At 39.7% G+C, this 26,274-nt stretch overlaps 1 protein-coding gene across 1 annotated transcript in view; it reads right to left on the bottom strand.

Moving 5' to 3' along the window:
- The window catches only part of TRPM3 (transient receptor potential cation channel subfamily M member 3), a 385,669-nt gene extending 360,432 nt beyond the window's left edge, over positions 1 to 25,237 (bottom strand). The window contains exon 1 of the mRNA XM_066568608.1: positions 25,082 to 25,237. Within this exon, the coding sequence (XP_066424705.1) occupies positions 25,082 to 25,237 (156 nt within the window). The remainder of the gene's footprint in view (positions 1 to 25,081) is intronic.
- Positions 25,238 to 26,274: the final 1,037 nt, after the last annotated feature.

Genomic DNA, 26,274 nt, shown 5'->3' with positions numbered 1-26,274 from the left:
GTGAAGATAGAAACTATATATTCCAGGAAAGTAGTAACTATAAAAAATAATTGAAGTGAAGCCTGAAATAAGATAAGAAAATGACTAATCTGATTGTAAAAATACCCAAGATACAGTGCCACATCCTTCACAGTCTTCTTCTGGTGTTTTGTACTGTTTGTTTTGTTTTATAAGTCCTTTTATATCAAGTAGCAGGCCTGAATTACAGAAGCTACATGAACCTGTTACAGAAGGTTCACAGCTGTCCTGTGAAGTCAAGCTCCCCCCCAGCTGTCAATGAAATTAAGGAATGGAAGAGGGATAAACTGTAACATTTAAACACAGACAGAACATTATTTTCTTAACAGAAAATGTATCACCTGAGTAGAGGACAATAAGGAGAGACAAAATCTACCAGTGATATTGGAGAGCATATCATATTTTGGTCCTACTTGGCTTGACATAGAGCCACATGCACACACCCAGAGCTCCAGGCTTAGGCTGCTCCTGGGAAAGCTACCCAAGAACTCTGCTCTGACACCAAAGTACTGATACAGCAAACCCTTAAATAAAACCTCACAAAACCAAACCCAAACCAAAGAACAAACAAATAAACCACAAAACAAAACAACCACAGTCATTTAGTGTTAAATGTTAGATAACTCACACAAGATCATTTTCGTGAGTTAGAGATAAATGATTTTAGCTATCTCCATTCAAGGCTTACAGAAATTGGAAAATCAGCGTTGAAAAAGCACCTTATATGTCCCAAAAAGAGCAAGTGCTACCAAACTGTGCAATGTTTTTTCAACATACTTTGGTTTTTTAATATTTTTTGTTTATTTGAAACATCCTGAACTGCATTGAAAAAAAACCCACCAAACCAATATCACATTTTTCAGTCTAGAATCCTAGGTGGTCTGAATCATCACTGCCACCTCCAGAAGATGGCACCAGCCACCTTTATTATATTTCCAAAGAATATGTTTTCACTTACTACTGTCTTCATTTCATTAATACACACAAAATCTGTCATTTTCACTGACTTATTTGCTTTTGAAGGAGTAAAGTAGGCTACAAATGGTTTTCCCAATTTACATCTGCTTTCTAATGATTTAGTTGTTTTGCAGCACTGGACTTATATCACTAAAATGTATAACATCTCAACTGACATTGAGTCAGTTGAATTAAATTGAGTTAAATTTTTCTTGCAAGAATGTCTTTATGAAAACAGAATAAACCAGGTTTCTCCTAGAAGTATGTGTATTTTGTTAGAATGTATAAAAAGTAATTATCTTAAACATCATAATACACTATTAGAAAAATATTTGTTTTGCCTTTATGGAAAATACGCTGTATAAAATATCAGTGGATTAAAAAGATATTATTTTCCCCACAGATTGCAGTAAATTGCTCATAATTCTGAGTATTTCTTCTAAACCAAGTAATTACTAAAGTAATGACAATAACATTCCTTTGTGGGACTATTACTGAAATACCTTGATCTTTTTGCTTGATAGAAAGGGCACTGCAATACTTATTTTGGAGTCACATTTGCAATTCTAACATCTCAAGTTCGGATCACACATGACCTTTGAGTCCATGTGTATCTTGGAACACCCCACTGAAAAAAATCTTTTGCAAAAGTAACCACTCATATGTAGGAAATTTTTTTTAAATCTACAAATGTAATTTTTAAATTTGGGAAACATTCCTTCATTCTCTAACTGTTATCTGAATTAAATACAGCCACAGTTTTATTTTCCCCTAATTTCTCCTCTCTGCTTGTGGCAGAGATACAGAGGGCTACAAGCCCCTACCTATTACAGATTCAAATTTTTACCCTGCTTGCACTGCCATATTCCACCTACTCCTCTGTTCCAATACTTACCACTGGAAGCTCTCAACATTTTTAACCAGCACATAAAAGACCTGTCAACAAAGTCAAACAACAATATTAACTACATCTTGAATGATGTTACCAATACTTGCTGATACACAGAAAGCTTCAGGAAATACTTGCAGTATTTTGTTATATAAATACTTGCAATATTTTGTTTGGGTTCATTAAGACACTTTATCCTCTCATTGCTCACTAGCGTACAGATTAAAATGGCACCTACTATTTTCTCTCTACTTTTTTACATTCCAAACTGATTTTCTGGGTATTCTTTTTTTCATTTCTTCATTAGCTGCAGAAATACTACTGAGAGCTACCACTCTCATCACAGCCATCAGAAGCCCCTAACTAAATAGATTTCTTTTTCCCCACGATTCTCCTGCAGACCTGCTAGTCAGCAGCTTCCAGTACTTTATCTGAATAAAGCCTGTGAAGTTACATTTTTCTGTTTGTGCAAAGGCCCTTGGAGAAGCTGAAAGGCATGTTGGTTCCTCACTGTAGATATCAGGCCCAGGGCACAGCTCTCAGTCTGCAGATGTAGGTGGGCTCCAGACCTCTCAGGATTTGCATGGAGCAGCTCCCTGCACAGTCAAGGGAGATGCCCAAAGACAGGGGTGGGGTTGCAGGGCTCCCCTGGAGGTGGGACTGGTGGGCATGGTGTAATCCATGAGACCTGAACCAGCCTCGAGCTGGACTGGGAGTGGAGCCTGAGTAGCAGCCATCAGTGCAGGCTGTCTGCAGCAGCCATGGACACAGATTGCTCGGCTGTGCTGGAAAGCCAACACCAGCTCGGCAAGATTGGCTGTACCTAAAATCTTCATGGTATACTGGATTTGCAGTGTGTAAGCAAAAGACTATGCAGTGCACACAGGCAAACACTGAGTATAAAAGTAGCAAAGTTTTTCAGGCAATTTCATTTAGCTTTGTAATAATCCCACAATCAAAGATCAACACAAGAAGAAGGTAATTTAAATGACAGGGTTTATTTATTTATAACTACCTAGTCTAATTTCACATACACTTGTGCAAATAAATGATATTCAATGCAGTAAAATATTGTATTTTCTTTACCAGGAGTAAGAATCACTGAGTATTGGAATCTCACTTTTATTTTCAAAGAGTGATAAGTCATAATACACTATATCTCATGTTGAAAAGAAAGGAAGGATGTAACCTAAAGTCTTCCCTGGAGCACATCCCAAGAATTTTCAATGAATCTTTCACCACAATTTATTTAAATTGGCTTAGAAGTGCTTATTTGAAATTAAGAGGAGCCAACTTCTAAGAAGAAAATAAAATAAAGGCTGCTAAGAAAAGTTTCTATTAAATACCTCTCAAACTGAATTACAACTTACTCCTCAGCATAAATTACTGCTAGACATGTTTTCTTCATTTCCCCTTGCAAGAGCAACATAAAAAATCCCTGAATATCCCTCATCAAAATCCACATATTTGATTATATTTAATGATATACCACAAAAAAACAAGTTGCTCCACTACTTACTAAAAAAATTTAAATCATAGTTCAAATCACATTGATACCAAATGTTTTCATACCATATAATTATGAATGATGGCCTGTTTCAAGTAAAATAAAGAAGAAAAAGCCTAGCTATTTCATATAGCCTGATGTAGTTTAAAAAGCAATCAAATATTGAAAAGAAGGCACTTCACTGGCATGCTACTGACCAGAGAGAACAAAACTCCTTCCTAGCCTGTAACCTATAGACTCTGAGACCTCAGAAACTGGGCCTGAAATTGTCCCTGATAACAGGAATATCTGATCAGATGATCAGTCTCCTGGAGAGAATTAAGAATTTCAGTGGATGACCAACAGTTTCAATTACATATTCAAAGACTTCTGAGCTGACAGCAGATGTAGGATTTGTCCTTCTCAGCATGGAATGTGGTAATATCCAAAAGACAGAGCTGAAGATATTGACAAAATTAATTCACAGAATCACATTAGCAACAACATAGAATGAAACATTTTGAACAATTTTGAAGCATTTTGAGAAAGGAAATGAAGTCATTTTCATGCAGCAATTTAGACCAAGGCAACTAGGTTTTTCTGCTCAGTGCTATTTTTCATTAGGCCTGCAGATGACACAAATGTGGGATGAGGGCCTGCAAGCAAATGGGTGTTCTGCAAACAAGAGGGACCCCAACAAGCTGGAGAAACAGGCTGACAGCATCCTCAATTGGTAGCCCTCAACAAAAGGAAGTACTCCTGTCCCACATGAAGAAAAACTTCAGGCTCCAGCACAGGCTGACTGGAATGTGTCTTTCCAGAAAATGCTGTGGGGTTTCTGGCAGACAACAAAGTAAAGACCAAGGTCATCCTAAATGCATTAGGAAGACCACTGCCAGCAAGAGAAGGGACATGCTCCTTCGCACATGGTCTACTCAGCACCAGTGAGGCAGCATCTGGAGTGCCACGTTCAGCTCTGGACTCCCCACTACAAGAGAGACACTGAACCACTGGAGATAGACCAGCAAAGGGCCATGAAGATGGTGAAGAGCTTGAAGCAACTGTTGAGGAGGTTGAGCAACCTCATATGAGGAGGTGCTGAGAAGGCTGGACTGGAAAAGTGAAAGCTCAGAGTGATTTTATCCACATATATCCAAGTACCTGATGAAGAGAGAAAAGGGTCAAGGCTTTTCTCGGGGGTTCACAGTGACAGGACAAGAGGCAATGGGCACACATTGAGATACAGGAAATTTCACTTAAAAAGAAGGAGAAACCTTTTCAGTGGTGATCATGGTTATGGACTGGCACAACTTATCCAAGGAATTCCCGCGTCTGTCCTTGGAGATACTCAGAATCAAGTGGACACATTTCTAAGCAACCAGCTGTAGCTGACCCTGTTCTGACTTGAGGACTGGACAAGTTGCTCAACACCACTCTGGGATCTCTCATGATGAATTTGGTGCCATTTCATGATTATTTATTGATGATTAGGAACAAAAATTGTTTCTGGATAAATCTTTTGAGGGTACTGTCACAAACTCTTAATTAAGAAATATATTGAAAGAAGAAATTCAGTGTTGTGAAAAGGTGGACCGAGGTAAAGTTGAGTAGGACCTCAACAACAGCCCAATTTCTTCAAGGAATTTATCTAGATTCCACAAAGCAAAAACTCTGTCTCAAAAATGACTCAACTTTTTCCTATCGTATTTAGGAAATGTGTTCAAAATTCAATTTACATTATGTAGTAGCTATAAAGAAGTCATTAAAAAGAGATCACCTTCTTTTTCAGGAAAGGAAACAGCTCTAATCTGGTTGTGTTAGCCTAAAACACCTGTCTCCTCTGCCTTTACTGTGAGTTCTGGGGTTGAAATCAAGACACAGCAGAAAAAATTAGGAACAGAATTTCACTATGCTCTAAGTAGAAGGAGTTCATAAAAAAAGCACAAAGGGGCCTGTTATCTCCCTTAATATGGTCCTTCAACCCAAAGACCCTTGGGTGGTCAGCAGATGAAGCCCATGCTTGAGCACACATCACTGCAGCCCAGTTCAAAGTAACCCTTCCATGAGTCCTTCATGGGGGAAACAGCACATAAATTTACAACAGGGAGTTCGGTTTCTGGCATGCCAGCTTGCAGAATGAAATGCAGAAACTTTTTCAGGGGCCCAATCTGTTCAGATATAGTATGAATGACAGACAGGACTGTCTAAACACATCTGTGATTGTGAGAGATTGTGCTGAAAATCATGTTGTCACACCCCTCTTGCCATGTGCTGAGTGGAGGTCTAATGATCCCAAGGACTCTGGCAGATCCCATTCCAGATGAGGAAATCATAAGGAAGAATGCAGAATATGCATACAACTAAGCCTCTTCCCCTTGGTTTTTTATATGGTTCAGTAATCTGTGTAATATATGCAGGCTACAAAATTGTTACTGATTTTTTTATAAATAGATATATGTTTGCATTATTGATATCTCTTTATAGATATGACAATTAAGCCCTGGAAAAGAACAAACCCACAAATTACACAAGGCACCTGCTCCATATTTAGATTTTAGTCTTTTCCTGGAAGGGTGCCAGTATTTTAAATCTTCTAAATTTTTGCCCTCTCTGTAACATAAATAATGCCTATCCTCATACTCCAGAAAGCAAAAGTTGCTATTCAATAATTTGGAGTGAGACAAAAAACAAACAAACAAAAAAAACCAACCAAGCAAAAAAACCCCACAAAACCATAAAGCTCCATCTCATCCCTCATATTCTTGAAAATATATGCATTATTACTATAATATTGTTTTAACCACTTGCTTCCTTAGCAAAACTGCCTATGCAATCTGACTTAGTCTATCTTCTTTCTATACTATAGCTTTCATGTTCAGCTATTGATTTTTTCATTGTTTTGGTTTGTTTTTCTTTTTTCTAGAAATACACATGTGCAACTAATTCAGAATTTATTTTCAAAGGATTGTGTAGTTGGCATAACTTGATGATTTAAAGACAAACCAACTAGCATTGCATTTGGTTTTTTTCCAGTATTGGAACATCAACTTTGTTCAGTGACAGGACTGAAAGAATGTTTTTCCAGACTTTGCTACCCATTCATAGAATCACAGAATAGTTTGGGTTGGTAGGGACCTTTTAAAGACCATCTCCTTCCAACCCCCCTGCCATGGGCAGGGACACCTTACACTACTAGAACAAGTTGCTCAGAACCCCACCCAGCCTGGCCTCTAACCTTCCTTATCTAGGGGAGCGTTTTGGTTTTTTTACTCTCTGATTTCTTTTTAAAACTTGCATCTTGGCAGCTGAGCTTCCTCAAGTTGACTCTAAAATCAGGTAGATATTTCTCGTAATCCAGAGGGTTAAATTAAACTACGTAATGCAATGATGAGATTTTCTTTGCAATCATCCCTCTGCTCTGGACAAGAGTGCTACTAGATGAATATGTGTAAGCAGTTCAGCAACAGTGCTTCTAAACACTCTTGCATAAAATACTGTGCAATGTATTACAGCAAAAATATTAAATCTAAGTATGTAAAAACACTTGTTAATGTAGGAATTTTTCATTTATTTTATGACTGCAAGTAGATCCAGAGAGGAAAGTTAGGAAAATTAGGATGCTCTACCATTTGAAATTTTTACTCCAAATTATACAGTAGCTTGATACATATAACAAAACACAGAATATATGCATCAAAATTAAAATAGTAATAGAAATTCTAAAGGCTCCTGTATGGCTTTTGAAACAAGAATCTTAAACTTTTCTCAGCTCAATTAGATTATACTTTCAGGCACTAATTTACACTGTTTCTGCCCTTTGCCCATTCCATTAATTCAATTAATGCCAATCTATCTGACATTTCTTGAAATGTTGAAAATTCTCTTCAGAGCACAAGACTGTGAAAAAGATTAAGAGGAAGAAGTGTTGTAAGAGAAATAGTTTTGTTTTGATATTTTCACAGAATGTTCAGTATTGGAAGAGACCTCTGGGAGATCATGTAGTCTAACCTCCAAGCTCAGGCTCAGTCCCCCAGGATTTCTGAGAGGATTCTCCTCACCAATATTGCACAAATCATACAGTGATGCCCATGCAGCAATATAGACACCCAGGGAATGTCTTCACCTCTGACAACAGCCAATTTTTCTATTAAAGCCTGCTTAGTTCAAAACCCCTCAAATAGAAGCGTTTCTACGCAGTGGTCGAAACTATTGCTGAACCATTGGTTAACCTGAACCCTGATGAGGAAATCCATGGCAGTGAGTCACATGACAACAAATATTTGCCACAAACAGGGGAAATAATGCAATCTTACAAGCTGTAGTTTGTACCTAGGAACATTATTGATATGACTGAGGTGACCATAGCAAAGCAAAGATGTAAATTGCGTTTCATTTAGAATACAAGAGGGAATAGAACCTCGAACACAGATTAATTTCATCAAGCTCTGGATGCAACTTTCTGAAATGTTAGGTTCTGCCACTAGCCACAAGGGTTAGCCACAAGCCACACATTATTTTCTTCCCTCAGGCTATACAAATAAGGTAATTTCTATGAAGGCAAAATCAGAAAATCATATTGACTGACGTGTATTTGGAGTATAAAAAGACTGAGTTTTCCACTTGTTATTTGTACATGCCTTGCCCCTTCATGGAGACTTTGAAACACTGCATAAAAATAGAATATGAGACACCTTCCAATGGTTATCACTGCTCAACAAGGAAGAGGCATGATGGCTAGAACAGATTATATCTGGCTACACAGTATTGATGTGTCCAAGCTTCTTATGAGGACACAGAACTAAAAACAAGCCACACACCTCTGGTCAGTCTGTGGTTCCTGCTTAGCACTAAAACTTTAAAAAACAATTAGTGTTAGGCACGAGTGACTGGTCTGTGAAAATGGCTTTAGGGATTTGTAGTGGCTCCTCCCAAGTATCACAGCATACCCTCTGCAGCATCTAAATTACAACATACAATTGATTTCAAGGTGGATTCATCTTGCTCAAGATAGACATATCAAGGCTTTGCCCACATACTTACATTTGGTGTAATCATAATGTGTTGTCATAATGCTCCTCTGCTTATGTGGTGCACATAAATCTCCTTTGCCACTTGAACTGTTATCTTCCAATTTCAGCTCCTTCGTATGCTCCACTTAGAAAATTCTTCTCCTGCCTCCCTGACTAGAATCACTCTGGTCTCTTCCCAGGAACAATCACATACACAAAAAGGAGAATAGAAGTCAAGAGCTCACAACAAGAAAGGATGGGAGCCATCCTCTGCCAGCAGAAATATTGTCAAATGCATTCAGTGTTTAAAACCTCTGTTTCAGTAGGAAGATTCAACTAAGTTGTCAAATTTGGATGACAAATGACAGTGCCTGCATTTACAAAGTCTAGAAATTTATGTAACAGCAATGTAAAGCCAAATATATGTCAGGTTTCAGGACTATTTTTTAATTATAAGTTATTCCACTTTAAGCAGAATACTTAAGAGAAAAGATACACATATGTGGGAGTTTTTTGACATTTTAATGCAAATGACAACCAAAAGGCTGCTTGAGGAACATAAATGCCACACCTTATCCTTGCTGTGGTCTCTCTGGTTCTTTAACAAAATTAAACTTCTTATACTGTTAAGTGCAGGACTAAATTTTATCAGTAGTTCTTTATCAGCAGTGCTTTGGGAGTCTCAGGACTACTCACATAGTCCTGAGACTCCCAAACCATCCTCCCCAAAACTAAAAAAAATAAAAAGAAGAAACCCCTGGAATTTTTCATACAGTTGTGCAGAAAAAAAAATAGCTAGCTGTTTCCATTTGATTTAGGACAATAATTTGAGGAAATCCGGCACAAATTAAGCTTGTTGGACAGATCAAACAGCCTCCTTGGATAAAAAAGGCCAGATTTCTGACTAAAGGGGAAGTGTAAAAATATTTTTTACTCTTCTGACTGCAAGAAAACATTTGATATGACATGCAGCAAGAGATTAAATACACTACAGGAGATTAAATTGTTAAAGAAAGTCAAAACTACATGGAAGGATATGCATAAAAATGCATTAGACAAGAGGGAGATTACAAGCAGGTTTCCGCGTGTATCATTCTGAAGCACAGTCTTATTCCTCAGCTACGTAAGTTGTCGTAATGTAAAAAAACCTGTTTCAGCAGCACCAGTCACATTTTTAAAAGACAGAATTTTGGAAAGTACCAGTCATACAGAAGCACTTGGAAGACTACCCATGTTAGCCAGCAGAAGAAAGATCATTTGGAAGTACAAAGGGCAAGATTATATGCTCAACAGCTGTTAAGTGACAAGGGGGATTAGATGATAAGACTATATGCCACCAAGTCCTAGGAGGTACCAAGAAACATACCCACAGGAGAGAGAAATTTTGAAATTCCGTATCAGTAAACTGTACTCTCTAACCATTTATGAAAAAAAAATGGGGTGAAGGGCTGAGAGAGGATTTGCTTCTTTTAGAGTAAGCACAAAGAAGGGCTCTTGAGTTAGAAAGACGCCTCAACAATGGAGAAGTAGACAGAGCAATGCAGAGACACCTTCCACAATTTCAATAAAATTTGGCCCCTTATGGCTGCAGGGCAGGCAAGTGGAAGTAGCTGAGGTTTTGTCCACATTAAACAAGCTCTAGGCAGGTGATGTCCTCTAGCAGGTCTCTAAAAGACATCTCTAATCATAAAGGCATTTCCTAAAAAGTCCTCCAAAGAGGTAAAAACAAGCTTGTGTAAGTGAGCTCTTGAGCCTAAGATGAATCACAGCATAGATGTTAAAATGACTAACAGCCACAAATTTGCTAAAGCATGCTTGCACAGTTATCTGTCATCTGGAAACTGATAAGGAATCTTCTAAGTTCCCTCCAGATTGTTACTGGATGCATCTTAGAACAAATGAGAGTTGAGACTGCATTTCTCTCGTGCATCAGCCCTTTTTTCTCTTGGGATATCTAGCACAGCTCCAGGTATTCAAGGATACAGATGCTCAACACAATGCGAGGGTAAGCATTTTTGACAAAGGCAATTTTTGCACAATGTAGACTCTAGAGTCACAAAGTATAACTATATTAGCACAAAAAGAACAGCCAGATTCAGAAATGGAAAATATTTCTGGATTTCTTTCTTCTGAGTGTTTAGATCCTACTACTATTTACCTGACAAACCAGTCTTAGCTTCACTTCCAGGTACTATCCTGGCTAAGCAAGAACAGCCCAATGGGCTTGTAGTATCACACTGAGAATGCAGCTAAAAAGGAATCAAAATCCTCCAAGTATCATGGAAGGAAGACTTTGTGGTGATGGTAGCACCCATTAATCAGGGTAAATCAAGAGTTGCTGTAGTCACACACAGAACTTCATTAATGAAGTGATGGAGATTATTTTCTCAGATCTATTGATCATTTCCATCTGAGAAAATAATCCCCATCACAAAAGAAAATACAATGAAGCTCTGCAGAAGTCCAGCACCTGTAGTGATGTAGAGCACTTTTAACAGCAAAAATTCAGAAGAAGTGATAGGCAAGAGAATTTGAAATCACATTCTGCACATAGGTCCCTTGAAACCCAGAAGATTAATATTTGTTCTCCCATGCTGCTTAGACAGACTATTTCTGCTCTCTTTCTGAGGACTGCGTTCAAGACTTACTTGCAGGCCAGGAACTGTTTTCCAACAAGGCTGAAACAAAATTACTTATTACTATGAGCTGTAATCTAATCTTGTATATCTATGTGTGTGAATCAGCTCTCATGTGATGTTGTCAAGTGGAATTACATTTCAATGGAAAATTTTGTGCAATATACAAAAATCAGATACACACTTTACACTGCACACATTCAAGTAAGATTCATTCCAACAGAAAGAACTCTGATTCAGAATTGAATAGCCTAAATATTTGACTTGACATTGAGGGTTTTTTTCATTATAAAAATTTTTGGGTTTAAGTCCATCTGCTGCAATAGGTAGCCTGTACAATTTATGCATGTCTTAACTGTGTTTTTCTACAACAGTAACGAAAGATCTCAATTTTTTTTGCCAATGTTCTCCACACACATCCCACAATGTCTGGCGAATGGATGACTGTGTTCAACAAAAATTTCAGTTTTCTTTGTGGAGAGAAAATTGCCATCAGAAATGTCTTTCAAATATACATATATTTTTTGTTTGTTTGTTTCCCTTCTCTCCCAAAGGCTTTTTTGAAAGGGCAGACCTAGCTATACATTGAGAACAGATTAATTGGAATTTCTTTTCTTCTGTTGTTGACATCTGCTGACAGGTTCCAAATTCAGTTGAGAATTCCGTCATAAATATTTCTAAGGTTACAAATGAAAAACTAATAACAGTGTATATCAGGAGTAACTTTTTCTTCAAGCACTTTTTAAAGTAAGTTATAAGTTGCATATACTTCTGTAACATCTATACACTTTAAATTTACTGACTTTGAAATCCAAAAAAATAATCTTTGAATTGTCATGTTTTAAAACATATTCTAATTATTATTCTCTTTCCTAATTTCATCTTACCTCTGTGGGAGTAACAATTCAGCAGCTCAATTGTGACCTCTCTTGCAATGAAATAAGGCAAATTATTAGGCCAGAATTTCTGACCTCTCACATTTCTTATACCATGCTGAAGTAGACAAGGAAAAAGCACATGGTTATCTGCACAAAAACATTCCTAAAAGCAATGTGAAAATAATGGTGCTTCCCTTGAACTTTAAACTAACTGAAATTAAGACTATTATATCTCAGAGCAGTCTTTAAAAAATCAAAAGAACAGGTTGCCTACATTACTGCAACTTGGCATCAAAAAAATTTGTAAGACACTTATTAAATGTCCTATTTCTTATATTACATCAGCCCTCCAGGAGTTTTAGAGTAACCAACAGGATGCATTCCTAATATACCAAGTCACTGCTTAAAATTTGGGAATGAACAAAAGGTTCATTCTTCAGTGAGAACTATAGCTGCCCTGCCCTTTTTTCCAAGAATAAAACAGTTGACATGCTGTTGACATGTGTGAAACAGTTTACATGTTTCACATGTATGAAAGCCCAGAGCAGTCTAAGTGCATCAGATGCCAAATGTACCACTTATACACAAGCCACTCTTGAAAACACTTGGTTTTTTTAGCAGATGTACCATGTATGTGCTAGATTCCTTACCTGCACATGTACCCCAGATATGCTGGATCTCTGAATGGAAAAATAGCTGTGGGATATCTAGAAAATACCATAAAAATAAAAAAATTCCACTGAACAAGGACAGGTGGAGGCAAGTAGAATACTTCCCAGGTAATATCTGTTAGCTATACTTTTAATATCTACTCCATTATCACTGAATCATCTGTTTGCCTATTACCAGCCCTTAACATGAATTTTAAGTGTTGTGTGAATAAATACACAGCTACCACACTAACAGTATGTTTCTAGCAGAATCAAGATTCTAGCAGCTGATTTACCTCATAATATTTGAGATTTATCATCTCCTCCCTATCTGGCAGCAGAGCATTGAATTCTCTTTAAGGGGAACATCAAGATCCAGAGGCCTGGCAATTGCAGCAGCTGAAGTTCAGCCATTAATAAAACAAATTAAGAAAACACTTAAGGATTTTAACAGAATGAACCTCAGACCACACTCTCAGTGGTTTAGATCTGATTTTGATGGAATGGGCATCTCATCTACTCAGATTACTGGAACAATGAAAGATCCTCAGTTTTCTCAATTTAACTTAAGTGTTCCTTTAGCATCCACTCTACAGAGATAAGCAGCTGTTAGTAGAACACCTATCCCAATAAACAGCCTAGCAATAAACCATGATCTCCCTTGCTGCCTGCAGTAACAGAATCATATGCAGCAAGGTCATTAGCAGAGGAGGCACAATCAGCTATAGCTTTCTAATGCTACATTATTAAGTGAAGCAAAACACTCTTGCAAGATGGTAGGATTCAAATTTTTTTTAGATTCACTGCCAATAGAAAATTAAAAATTTCTATTGGCAGTGAATCTGAAAAATTTCACCCTTTCTGGCAGGTGGAGTCTGAGACAACTCAAGCTCCAGCCCACGCCTCAACTTGCCTGACTCAGAAAGAGCCAGGTACCAGTTTGAGCATCATATTAAATATACTGCTGTTTCTAAGAAAATGAAACAAAGGACAAAAGGCTGTGAGAACAAAAAAAATTAGTGGGTAGGAGATATTGTGGTAAAAGATATTGCTTCAGGCATCCTGTTCTTGTCTATAGATAAAAAGCCAAATTAAAAAGTGGGATGAGCCCATCAATGCTTCTCAGTTTAATAGCACTTCTGCTTATTCTTCAAAAATAGCACAATATAAATACCTCCTTATGACTCATCTTTCAAAAATACTTTGTATGCATATCTATATACACACATTCATATATATATATATATATATATATATATATATATATATATATATATATATATATATATATGAAAATTGGAGTGGGAAGAGAAAAAGATGCACAGAGATGGTAGTCTCAGTGTTGCAGAAAGTCTGAAAAAAAGAATAGCACAGCTAACTCATGCAAACAGTCCAGGAAAGGCACACACAGATAAACCACTCATTTCCAGGAAAAACCTGACATTTTTTAAATACAATTAATTCTTTAAAAGGGAGACTGAACTGTGGGAGTTTCAGACAGTCCTGCAAGTGCTAAAATATAAAATGTGGAAGAAGAAGTGATTATGGTGAGAAAAGAGAAGCACAAGAATATTTTGGTGAGTGCAAAAAGCAATCTACAGAAGCTGGAGGAGTTGCATTTTTTCTTAAGCCAAATTAAGTTATCCTGCATAGGAATCTGATTTCCTCTTTGAATTAGAAACCCCTCCAAAAGTATGCAGCAGTGAGGATGCTGGGTTTTATCCTCACTCCTCTCTAAAAAGACAGATTAAACAGTTAAGGCAAACTTCCGCTTTAACAGACATTTTTGTACAAAGTTCTTACTTTGCCATGGCTCTCTCACTGAAGTACCACAAGGAAAGGGCAATGCTGTACTCAGTAAATAACAGAGATGCAAGTAGTAACTTGTGCATATATTTCATGGTTATTGTTTATTTGGCATGCAGTAATTACCTTGTCTCTGTAAAGAAAAAAAAAATCCAAACCAGCATCTCTGTAGCCTAGAAGCATCTTGTTCATAACAATGAGAAAAACCCTTGATAAGCCAAACCTTGACAAACCAAAATCACACGTGTTTCTTTACTGAATTAAGATTCAACACTTTTTGATAATCTACTAATGGAAGAATCTTTATTAGTTAGGTATTGAATAATATCCTTCTGTGATTGTTTTGCAATTTTGCTAGTTGTACCCTCTTTAAAGCACCTCAGAAAAGTCACATTATCAACAGTACTGTGTCTCAGTTAATGAAACCACTTTCTTGTGCACCATTAAGACCGTTGTGCATTGTGACCCACCTCTTGTATTCTGCATTTTCCTAATTACTCAGCTTAGATTTTCAGCAACTGTAGGCAGTGTAACTGTTTGTAGTCTGAGTAATGTCACCCTAGATGGAATGTGAAATGGCTTCTATACTGTCATACTCCAACACTGACAGAGGAATAAATTATTACTGCTGTATTTGCATCAAGATGTGCCTGATGCAAAAGAGTGAAACAAGACACCTCAAATGTCCTCTCAGTACTCCAGAGAAATAACTACCTCAACTTTTACTAAGGTTGTCAAATCTACTTACAGAGAACAATCATAACTAAGGAGCCTACCTTCTTAATGGCTTATGAACTAATTTTATGAACCCATAAAAGCTTTATAGTATCCCTAGACTTTCACATTCTTATATTTAAAGCTTTTATATCCCATCAACTTCAAACACATTGTGTCAAAAATGAATTTGAGACTTTTTAGCTTTTGTCCACATGGGTTGAACGCTTGAATTCTGATTGTGTTTTCATACAACACAGCATCTGGATTCTTCCATTGCCAGTGTAAGAGATTGGCAGATGTCTTTTATTAATAATTTTTAAAATAACTCTAATACCTAAACATTAGGGAAATACTTGAAACAAAAAAAGCACATCTAAAACCAAAAGATTGCCATCTTCAAAACAGTTTTATTGAATAAAATGTAGCCCTGCCACAATTTTGATAACTGAATGGGAGAACAAATAAGTTCATGCTGTGAGGTGAATCTCACTGCATCCATCCTCACTGCTGAGCTCATTAAAGTCTCATTTGCCTGCCTTGTTGCCTCAATAGCTTTCCACTTGTCTCCAAGCTTCACTCACAACTTCTGATACTACTATAGTCTTACTCATTTCCTATGACAAAGTTTTGAGGACCAGAGCTTCCTACCAGGCCCTTTGAAATTCTAAGTCATCCAGTCACAGGTATTTCCTTTTCTTGTATCCTAGTCTCTTGAGAGATGGCTAGCAAAATTACCTAGGAGCACATCTGACTGTTAAGAACTTCTGGTATCTAGGAAACCTTTAACAGCAAAAGTTGGCTTACACTACCCCAGCAGAGAAATCTGAATGAGTAAAGCTACTACAGATTTGGACTCTCCATGATATTCAAAATAAAAATAGCAAGTATGGAAATCTATTATAACCAGTCAGCTTTTCCAATGAGAAAGCTATTTCAGCATTCCAGGTTAGAGTCACCTTAGTTCTACTTTTAAACTACTTGGCTGCATCCCTACAAACATATGGGGCATGACAAGATTCAGCTGAAAATACCCAAAGAGCTGGCTGATGCCATCATAAAGCCTTCCTCAATGGGTTTGGAGTGGTCTTGGAAACCCGGAGAGGTCTCAGCTGGAAGCTGGAAACTTTCTTTGATTTCCAAAAAGATCAAGAAGGAGGCCTCTAGAAACTACAGGCTGTCAGTCTCACTTCAGTGCCTGGCAAAACCATGGAAAAGATTATTCTGGGAGGTTTTGAAAAAATACTGGGAGGACAACACAGTCATCAGTGACAGCCAGCACACCTTCATGAGGGGAAACTCCTGCTTATCAAAACTGACTTCCTTCTACAACAGGGTAACCCACTGAGTTGATCTAGGAAAACCGGTAGAGGTAATTTTTCTGGACTCCAGCAAAGCCTTGGAAACTGTCTCTCCTTCTAGACAGATGTCCAGCAGATAGCTGAACGTTACCTGATGAGTGAGCAATTGGCTCATGGGTTGGGCACAAAGGGTTGTGGCGAATGAGGTGACATCAGACTGGAGTCTGCTCATTAGTGGGGTTCCACAAGGCTCCATCCTCAGCCCAGTCCTCTTCAACATCTTGGACAAGGGATTCAAAGGTATGCCAATGACACTAACCTGGAAGGTGGTGTTAATTTCCTTAAGGGTAGAGAGGCCCTCAGACAGACCTCAAGAAATTATTGAGCTGAGCATCAACCATATGAAACATCAACCACAGGAAGTTTAACAAGTGCTGGCTTCTGCACCTGGGAGGGGCAACCCTGGCTGTACACACAGACTGGGGAATGAGAGGCTGGAGAGCAGTGCTGCAGAAAGGGACCTGGGAGTCCTGGTCAGTGGCAAGTTGAACATGAGCCAGCAGTGCCCTGGCAGCCAGGAGGGCCAAGCGTGTCCTGGGGTGCATCAGGGACAGCATCTCCAGCCAGACAAGGGAGGGGATTGTCCTGCTCTGCTCTGCACTGGGGCAGCCTCACCTTGAGTGCTGGGGGCAGTTTTGGGTGCCACAGTATAAAGCAGACATTGAGCTATTAGAGAGCATCCAAAGGAGGGCAAGGAGGATGGTGAAGGAGGGGAAGCTATATGAGGAGTAGCTGAGGTGCTTTGTCTCTTCAGTCTGGGGAAGAGGAGGATGAGGGGAGATCTCATAGTGGTCTTCAACATCCTTATGAGGGGAAATGAAGAGGCAGGCACTGATCTCTGCACTCTTGTGACCAGTGAGAGGACTCAAGCACAAAGCTTTGTCAGGGGAGGTTTAGATTGGATATCAGGAAATGGCTTTTTTTACCCAGAGAGCTGCTGAGCACTGGAACAGGCTCCCCAAGAAAGTGGTCACAGCATCAAGCCTGAGCTCCAGAATTCTTTGGACAATGCTCTCAGGCACATGGTATGATTCTTGGGGTGTCCTGCACAGGGCCAGGAATTGGACTTGATGATCCTGATGGGTCCCTTCCAACTGAGTATATTCAATTAATCACTGAGGGGAAATATTTAGAAATTAAGAGAGAATAAATAGCTGTAATGAATTAACATATTGCCATTATTATAGTATTTCTAGAGAGCACCTACTTATAATCTGGCAATAATGAGCAGAAACTTTTCATGTGCTTGTTTATTTAGACAAAACATTCTAATTTTTTTCTCCTTTCACCTCTGCAGTCACTGTGATTCACAGGGTTTCATAACATGTCAGTTTCTCTGCAATTCACAGTAAACTTAAAAAAATTGCAACAGGAGATTACCTGTTTTGAATACTCTCCACAAAACATTTCCATTATGTCATTAAAGCAATTATGTTATCTAAAAGCAAAAAGAACATAAGAATACCAGGAAAAAAAATACATGTACCAGGAAATAATAAGACTCTTCTTCTTTCCACATTCATTTTGAAATGTCACAGGCTTGTTGAAATGCTGCTTCATCAGAAGAAATAAATTATGTCTGGAAAGAGTTGCTTTCAGCTACACAGAAAACAGGTTATAAGAGGACACATCTATCACTGTCCAGCCAGGTTAGACTAAGTTGTGCTTTTATAACCAATATTACCATCTCCAATAGATTAAGAAGTCCTTCTCTGTATTATGTTGCGATGAATAAAACCTCTCATAAGCCTCATATAAATTCCAAAAGCCTACATACATGCCTCACAGTAGCTGTATCCTATGGCAAAAATGAAACCATAGAGGAAAAAAAAATGTGAAAAGTAAAATTGTTCCCTGATTTAGACAGAAGTTTTCATGCTCCTTGTCAAAGGTCTAGAGCTTTCTTATCTCCTTGCAGTGTTGTTTTTTTTCCTTCTTTTTTCCTTGCTTCTAGGTGTTCTCTGTAATTTAAAGATATTTCTCTTTTTAATTAATTCTATTATTTTCGAGGACCTCAGCCAGTGTACAGAGAGATAGCAGATAAAGCACCCTATAGGAAAGCGAGCCTTCAGAAGCCTTTTTTTTTTTTTTTTTTTGCCTTTTGTGGATTAGTCATGGACAACAGCGCCTCCTCCATCAGCAACTCTCAGACTCACAAGTTTATCTACATCCAGCATACAACTGGAAGTGCTCAAGATTTAAAAGAAGTCGATTGATTCTGGATATTCTGGAAATCAATCTCTTAATAAAAAGGGAGGTCAGCCACCACTTAAAATTACCAGGCCCCAAAGAAGTGAATCAGACAAAGCCAGAAATCCCCAATAATGAATAATTTTTAAATTCTGCTCATGGAGTTTGACTCTATCAGTCTAATTATTAAACAACCACCTTCTTTTGAAATACATGAACTTTCATTTCAGATACAGAATAGGCTATACATTAATAACTAATGATTATTATCTCCATAAGAAAGGAAGAAAAAGAGCAATATAACTCCAGTCTTAGGGATTTTCTTACATGCTATGCCTTCAATATAATAATCCCTTATGTCTTTTCAGGGGAGACAAGCAGATGAGAATTGTGAAAATTGAACTACTGTTCAGTTTTGTTATTTTAATGAGAATTCATTTCCCCTCTTCACTTAATTTTGGAATTTTTTTCCTGTTTTTCTTATCTTTAGTGCTAAAAATCACATTATAGCTCTGCAATGACTTGCATCACATATAACTGCGGTCAGCAATATTACACTCTGCTCTACCAGGTACACAATGCTACTCTTAAAAGCTAAAGTCATAGAATAAATTAGCATGGACAGGACTTCTGAGGGCTGTCTTATATAAGCATTTTCCAGAATTATTTAAATCCAAAAGCTGGAATTTTTCCTTCAGAACAAAATTTAGCTATTTCAAAATCACCACAGACTAATCATAGAAGTTTTTGAATGTTTGTCCAGCATCAGGCAGTACTAGGTCCATGCCTTAGAGAATATCTTCACAAAAATGTTAACAGGAAAGCAAAACCATTTTCATTTCTGATAAAAAACCTGATCCCTAAAATCATAATGAATTACTAACCTTTAAAAAAATCACACTACTTAACAGACTAGTTCACACATGCACGAAAGAAGTACTGCATAGAATATAGTATTTTTTCCCATCCCCGCTAAAGAAACAAACACAAGATCAACTATTCAGACAAGTATTTAGGACTGGTCTATTATAGGAAGTTCTTGACAGGTTTCCTCACTGGAGACCAGCTGCAGGGAGACACTAGGCAATATATTCAGGAGAGATTCTATAAAAAGGCAACCTCATATATAGGTTCAGTAAACCTCACTTGAAGTGAAGCTTAAATAGTCATAATTTCTAGCTTTATTACTAAAGCACCCAAATTAGCAGTCAGGAAAAGTGTTGCTCATCCATGGCACACAGAAACAAACGTAGGAAAACATGAAAACACTCTGCTATATACTAGATAAAAATTTTTAAAACCACTTTAAAGTTGCAGAAATTAAGAAGAAGAAGCATCTGCCTAAAATAAAAGCTAGACAAAATGTACGATTTGTCATACATGACAAATTGTTCATGCACAGGATTAGTTAGACTCCCTTCTGCTACCAAGAACTGAAAAAATTAACAACAAAAATAAATATTTCTTTCAGAGACAGTGTGTTATTTTCCATCTTACAGTATTAACAAATTACTCGACCAGTCCTTGCCCTGGGCTAGAACTATCATTTTTATTTTTCCTAAGAAGTGTGTTTTCACACCTGATAACCAGGGTAGGTAGGCTTATAAGATTTTCAAGCAGACAAAGTGGAGGCAACAGTTACTATCTGTGTTAGTGCACATCTTGTAAATTAGTTCTCAAAGGACTTTCTGATGTAGATTTACAGAATCCCAAGGGAACTCAGGCTGGCAGGGACTTGGGGAGGTTTCTAGTCCCAGCTGCAGCTGAGAGGGACAGATCAGGTGGCTCAGGGCTTTACCCAGTTGGGATGTGAAACCCCCAAGCCTGGAAAAAGCCCCCTTTCCACCGGCCCTGGCTCCAGCACAACTCCTCCACCATCAGCACAACATCCCTCCCAGACTATAATGTCACAGCCCAGCTACAGAAGCCTGGCTAGAGCAAAGGCAGTTGGCATCCACTGCTCTCCTCTCATCCCAGCTTCATTGCAGAAGGCATGAGGGCTGGATCTGGCTCAACTGATCCTTGGTAAATCCTTACTCACTGTTTCCTGTCACTGTCAGCTCCTTCATGTGCCCAGATGTGGGTTCCAGAAGGTCTCCTTCCTTGGTTTCACCTCAGGCTGATGATCAGCTTTCCTCCTCCTCCAGCCAAGTCAGTGAGTGCAGAGGCCTGGCAGACACGGGTGGTGAGGACCTGCCCTATCCATGTCTGCTGTCACTGCATCACCTTCACCTACAGGGATCCTGATAGGAAGACGATTGCACACCAAGGAGTCAGTGATCCACACACCAGGTAACCTGAGTACAGCCTGGCCTCTGCTGTGCTGGACTGTACACACGACTTGGCCTTCAAGATGCACTGTGCTGCACAAATTCCTTGGTTGCAGGACAAACTCCTTTTAGGACAGGGGCCTGCAGACAGCTACCCCCCATCACCAGCACTTACAGCACCTGCACCACCATGCCTTCATCAAGAACTGCAGCAATAAATTCTTGTAAGAACATTGTTTCTGCTTGCCAGCAGAAAATACAAATATATTTGAGCTATTGTTTGGGAAAAAATCACACAATAGCTAAAATGAGCAAACAAGTCAGCCTTGTATGGACAGGGTCACAGTGTGCCGTTCAAGCACCATTCAGTAACAAAATGTTTTCCTTAACCTCTAGCAATCTCCTGCATGGCTGGTGCTCTGATGTATTACATTTCCCAAAGAGGATGGAGGTGTTCAGAGAAAGCTCCATCTGCTTCCTTACCCTGGTCAGTGATCTGTAGCACATCCCAAAACACTCAACACACCCTCCTCTGACCCACAAGCTCTGCGCAGACCTGAGCCCTACACATCTGAGCTGCTCCTCCACGTGAAAGGCAGCCCTATTCCTCCTCTTCCCTGCCTGCCTCTCCTGAAGGGCTTGTCTCCATCAATCACAGCACTACCCCATCACAGGTATCCCAGCAATATCCCAGCAATGCTGCCCAGCTCTGACCACAGGCTGAGCCCTTGGCCCTGCTGCTCGAATCCCAAGCAGTGTGCAGACAGGTACACACCCTACTTTAACATGCCCAAGCTTTGCCTTGTCCCCCCCACACCCTGTACTTTTGCTTTCTGTCCTTGCTCCACCATTTTATCATACAACTCAAGGCTATAAAGTGCCTCTCATGTCACTGCTAGTTTAACAGTCTCCTCACCAGACTGGCCAGCCTCATGGCAAAGGTGCTTTTGCTTTAATAAATGAGAAAGGGAAAATGACATCTGATTTCTCAAATTCACAAATATAAAACTCACAGGGCAAGCTAAATTTTGTCCAATCTGCTCCATAAGAAACCTGAAATTCAGCTCTTTACTCAGTGGATTATACCTGTCTATATAATGTTCCTCACTCACATACACATGGTTCTGTTCTGCCATCTCTGGGAGAGATTACTTCTCCTCAGTCATCTGTACTCGGCCCATCTGATTTCCAGCATCCAAGACAGGACCAATGACCTGGTTCGCAGCTATAATTTCACTGGTGCCACAGCAAAGTAAAGTTTTATGTCATGTGGTCTTACGTTTCTCACTTGTCATTTTGTATCTTAGCTACTGTAAATATCCTGGGGAAAATTTCACCTCAAAAGCAATTTAATCTTTGAACAAAAGAAAAAAAATCTGCTGTGGTCAGAAACTGTAGAGCAGAGCAGCCAGTTATCTCAGTTTTTATTGAACTAGAAAACTGTGCAGTGTCTGCTTAAAATGGGTTGGAAAACTCACATAAGTGTACTTGCAGAGGCTGCAAGTACAAATGACTCTCAAGATCTTGGCAGAAAATGTCCAAATTCCCTTTATGGGCAGAAATTCAACGTGATCCAAAATGTGATCTGCTGGTTTGCATGGCAAAATTTTTATCAGTTGGAATAGAGGGGTTCCACACTCTTTTCCCTTTCCAGAGTTACACAAGCAGATGATGGAGAGAGAAAAAAAGCAGAAAAGACAACTTCTAAAGCTATAACCATATTTCACTCCTTCAATATGTAATGCCTTCACTCAAAACAAAACCAGGGTTATTCTAAACAAAGATCATAGCGAGACATCGTTTGGACTCAGCCACATGTGTGCTCTATGCAGCATTGGCTCTTGCAAACCTTTTCTATCTCAAATATTCTTCGCTTCTTCAGCTCCTGTCAATGCAGCAATTTCTTTTCTTTCACTCAATCAGTAATAGCAAAACACAGAAAATAAAATTTACCACCCCTCCATCCCACCCACTCAGACCCCCTTCCTGATCATTTTGGTAAAGAAATAATATTACCAATTATCCTTCAGGAATTAACAAAGTAATAAAACAGCAGCCAACCCTTAGGATTATTCAATAAAAACGTTACACATAATGAATAAGTGTGAAACATCAGTATCAGCAGTTTCTACAAGTGTGTAAAGAAAAGGAAGGCCAGAAAATACAGATTTTGAGGGGGGAAAAACAACCAAAAAGTACACATGCATAGCATCACTTGTACCAAACTCCTGCTTCAGCACTGCACCCCAAAAATTCTCCTCAGACAAGTCACAACCTTTAGAAAGTAAACTGTGGCAGACAAACAGAAGTTAGCACAAGAAAAAGAATAATTCAAGGAACAAGGCTGGGGAGATGAGGCCAAAACACTGATGTTAAAAGGACTGAAATATTACACTTTATTTCCCTCCCTTCCCCACCCCAGCCCTCCCCGGATAGTGTGGTTGCAAGTGGGAAGGGAAAAAAAAAAAAGGTGCTGGTGGAAAATGTCTTAAAAATTACTATGTTCTGGCATTGCTTTGGAAAGTGGTTCCAAGTGATTTATTCTTAGTGTTGAAATGTGATTTCAGAAACCCTATTCTATCATTAAAAAAAAGGCATACATGAAGAAGACAAACTAATAGTTACCCATTCTCAACAAAAACCCCACATTTTCAAAAAAACTGACAAAAACTAAAAAAAAAAAAAAACCTAACAAATTACCAAACTAAAAAATTCAGAATCTGTCATTCCCATCTGTCCTGCACTTTATGAAGTTTAGTGGGCTTAATGTAATGAAAATTCATTAACATAAAAACCACCAATATAGTACTACTTTAGAGAAGAGAAAAGGAAAGGAAAGGAAAAAGTTGTTCATCCTCTCAGAAAGATTCTGCAAAAGCAAAGATTAAGCAAAGATTAATACAACCTTTCAATTCTGGCGAAACACTTGCAACCTGAATCCCATTCAGGGCTCTGGCTGGAGTAAGAATTCATCTCAGCTGTAAGCCACAAGAATAACAACTTTGTTTAGAACAACAGAAACTCAACAAGCCCTCAAAAAAAAAAACCAAAAAACAAACCCCCCCCCACAAACCAACCAACACCAGCCCTCAACTGCACAGTGCATTTTTCTGATGAGTTCTAGCCATATGATCCTTACCTGGGTTTAAGCCATCTGTTGCAAAGTTTGTGTATTATTAGAAAAACCCACTCAAAGCCCCACTCTAAATTACAGTATTTTAATCTACAGCATGGTACAGATGAATGCAATGCTACTCCCATTCCCCCTCCACGAGATAATATTGTTAATTTGTATGATGCTTTCTTGTTGCCATGACATCCTTTATACCATAGGTCTCTTTACCTTTACATTATTTTCCCCACTGAAATTCAACCTGTGGTCATTTTACCCCCAGGTCAAAAGCTTGTGAATATATGTTTATTTTCAAAATTATACATTTGATCTGTTGAATAACATTTATCACTCCAGACCTCAGACAGTCTGCTTTAGGTAAGAATACACAATGCTCTTTCTAAGCACATGAGAACTGAGATTGTCCTTGGACAGTGAGAAGTTCTTCCAAAAGCTGTGTTTCTGTGTTTTTGTTCAGCACTTACCTACAGGATTCTGATCCCAAGGAGACAGGCCATCAAGCACTCTAATAAATATCACTCCCGTTTGAACTCTCAATTTGTTCTCTCAATTTCCCTTTATGGTCAAGATGTTCATTTTCCTAACTTGCAATCTATGCTGTAGCATGCACCTCCATTAAAATGTTTGTCTACCCACCCCAGAGTTTCCCGGCACATCCCATCGATCTGGCTGAAGGCAGATACACCAACAAGGGGACACCCACCCGAGAGGAAAACCTCTGGTTCCCAAGGGGCTGCTTTCTGCCGCCATCCCTTCGGGTCTTTCGCTTATGATCGCTACCACTGTTCCCCTCAGGCTCACACCGAGAGCGCGAGTGGCAGGCAGATATTCCCACCACGCCAGCGGCGCTCCCGGCCGAGCCGAGCTGCCGCTCCGCAGGGAGCGCAAGGAGAGAGCCGAACCGGAGACCCGCACCTGGGAACAACTACAAAGTCAGGCTCGGCGCACGGGAAAGGCGATTCCTCTTCCCGAAGCGCAACAGGTTGGTGCTCACCACCCCCGCCCCAGCCCCCGGAGCGAGCAGGTACCCGAAGGGTGCAGCGTGGCCGCGGTCACTGTCGCGGTCACTGTCGCGGTCACTCACCGGCAGCGCGGGCGAGGAGGCTCCGGTGCGCTTGGAGCCGCGCCGGGAGCTGAGCCGTCGCCAGGACTCGGCCAGGCGCCCCCGGCCGCTGCTGGCCGCGCCCTCGGCGGCGCTGCCTCGCTCGGTTCTGCCGGGGCTCAGTCGCCGCTGCTCCATGCCCGCAGCGCGGCTGAGCCCCGCAGCCGCCCCGGGCCCGCCTCGGGCGCTTTATGGGCGCGGCGGAGGGGCGGGACGGGGCGGGGCGGGGCGGCGGGGCGGCATCCCCGGGCCCCGGGACCGCCCCGAGGGGCCCTGGGCGGGCGGCCCGTCCCGCCGCGAAACCGAGTTTCGGTCTGCCACGTTAATTAGAGAACAGGCACAGAAAGAGAAAGGGACAGGTAGGTGTACTGTGACAAGTTATGGCACCTGCTCATCTCCCGTCTAGATCGTGCCAAAATCGTGCCAGGAGGCTTTTTTCAAATACACTACGTTAATAACTCTAGGGAAATAAATTAGTAGTTTCCTATAATAAAATATGTTTATCCTTAATGTCTAGCAACAGTCATATATGCGCAGCCTCCACTCTAAGCCAAGCGTTTTCCCCTACTGTTTGCACATCAGAGGGTGAAAACACCAGGTCAGGGAAAGATGGCAAAGTATCTGCTGTACTGTGACACTTGGGGGGGGCATGTGGCCTGCTTTTCTTTCTCAAGATCAAGAAGGAGCACCTCTGAAATTTAGTCTCTTTACTAGTACCCAAAGGGTTTCCTGCAGTGCTAGTCAGGGTCCTGGTTCATTACGTACGTTCAGGCACTTAAGAATACAAGGGTTCATCATCTCTGCGTGCTGAGCACAGGACACTGCTGCAGTGCCACGGAGGAAACCTGCCTCATCTCTGCCCTCCAAGCTCATTGCTGATTTTTCTTCCCAAAGGGAAAAGACGCTCAAGTCTCCACAGCTGAAATAACAAGGCGGCTAATCTCGGTTTTCCAGGCAAGATTAAAAACACAGTGAGTGTTTTGCAGGTATTAAACCATTGATTTGCATTTATGATTTAACCCTTTTTTCAAGGATTTGTTGAAAGGCCATTTTACTGACAAAGTCAGACATATCCCTGCTCCTTTCTCAAGTAGCTTAACTTTCTATTCTAAAAAGATGTATGACATTATAATGAATGATATTATTCTATCTATAGCTTAAGTGATTTGTGAAAG

The sequence above is a fragment of the Molothrus aeneus genome, chromosome Z (genome assembly GCF_037042795.1).
Source record: "Molothrus aeneus isolate 106 chromosome Z, BPBGC_Maene_1.0, whole genome shotgun sequence".
NCBI lineage: Eukaryota > Metazoa > Chordata > Aves > Passeriformes > Icteridae > Molothrus > Molothrus aeneus.
The sequence above is the reverse complement of the archived record's forward strand: the minus strand, read 5'-3'. Positions and strand labels throughout refer to the sequence as shown.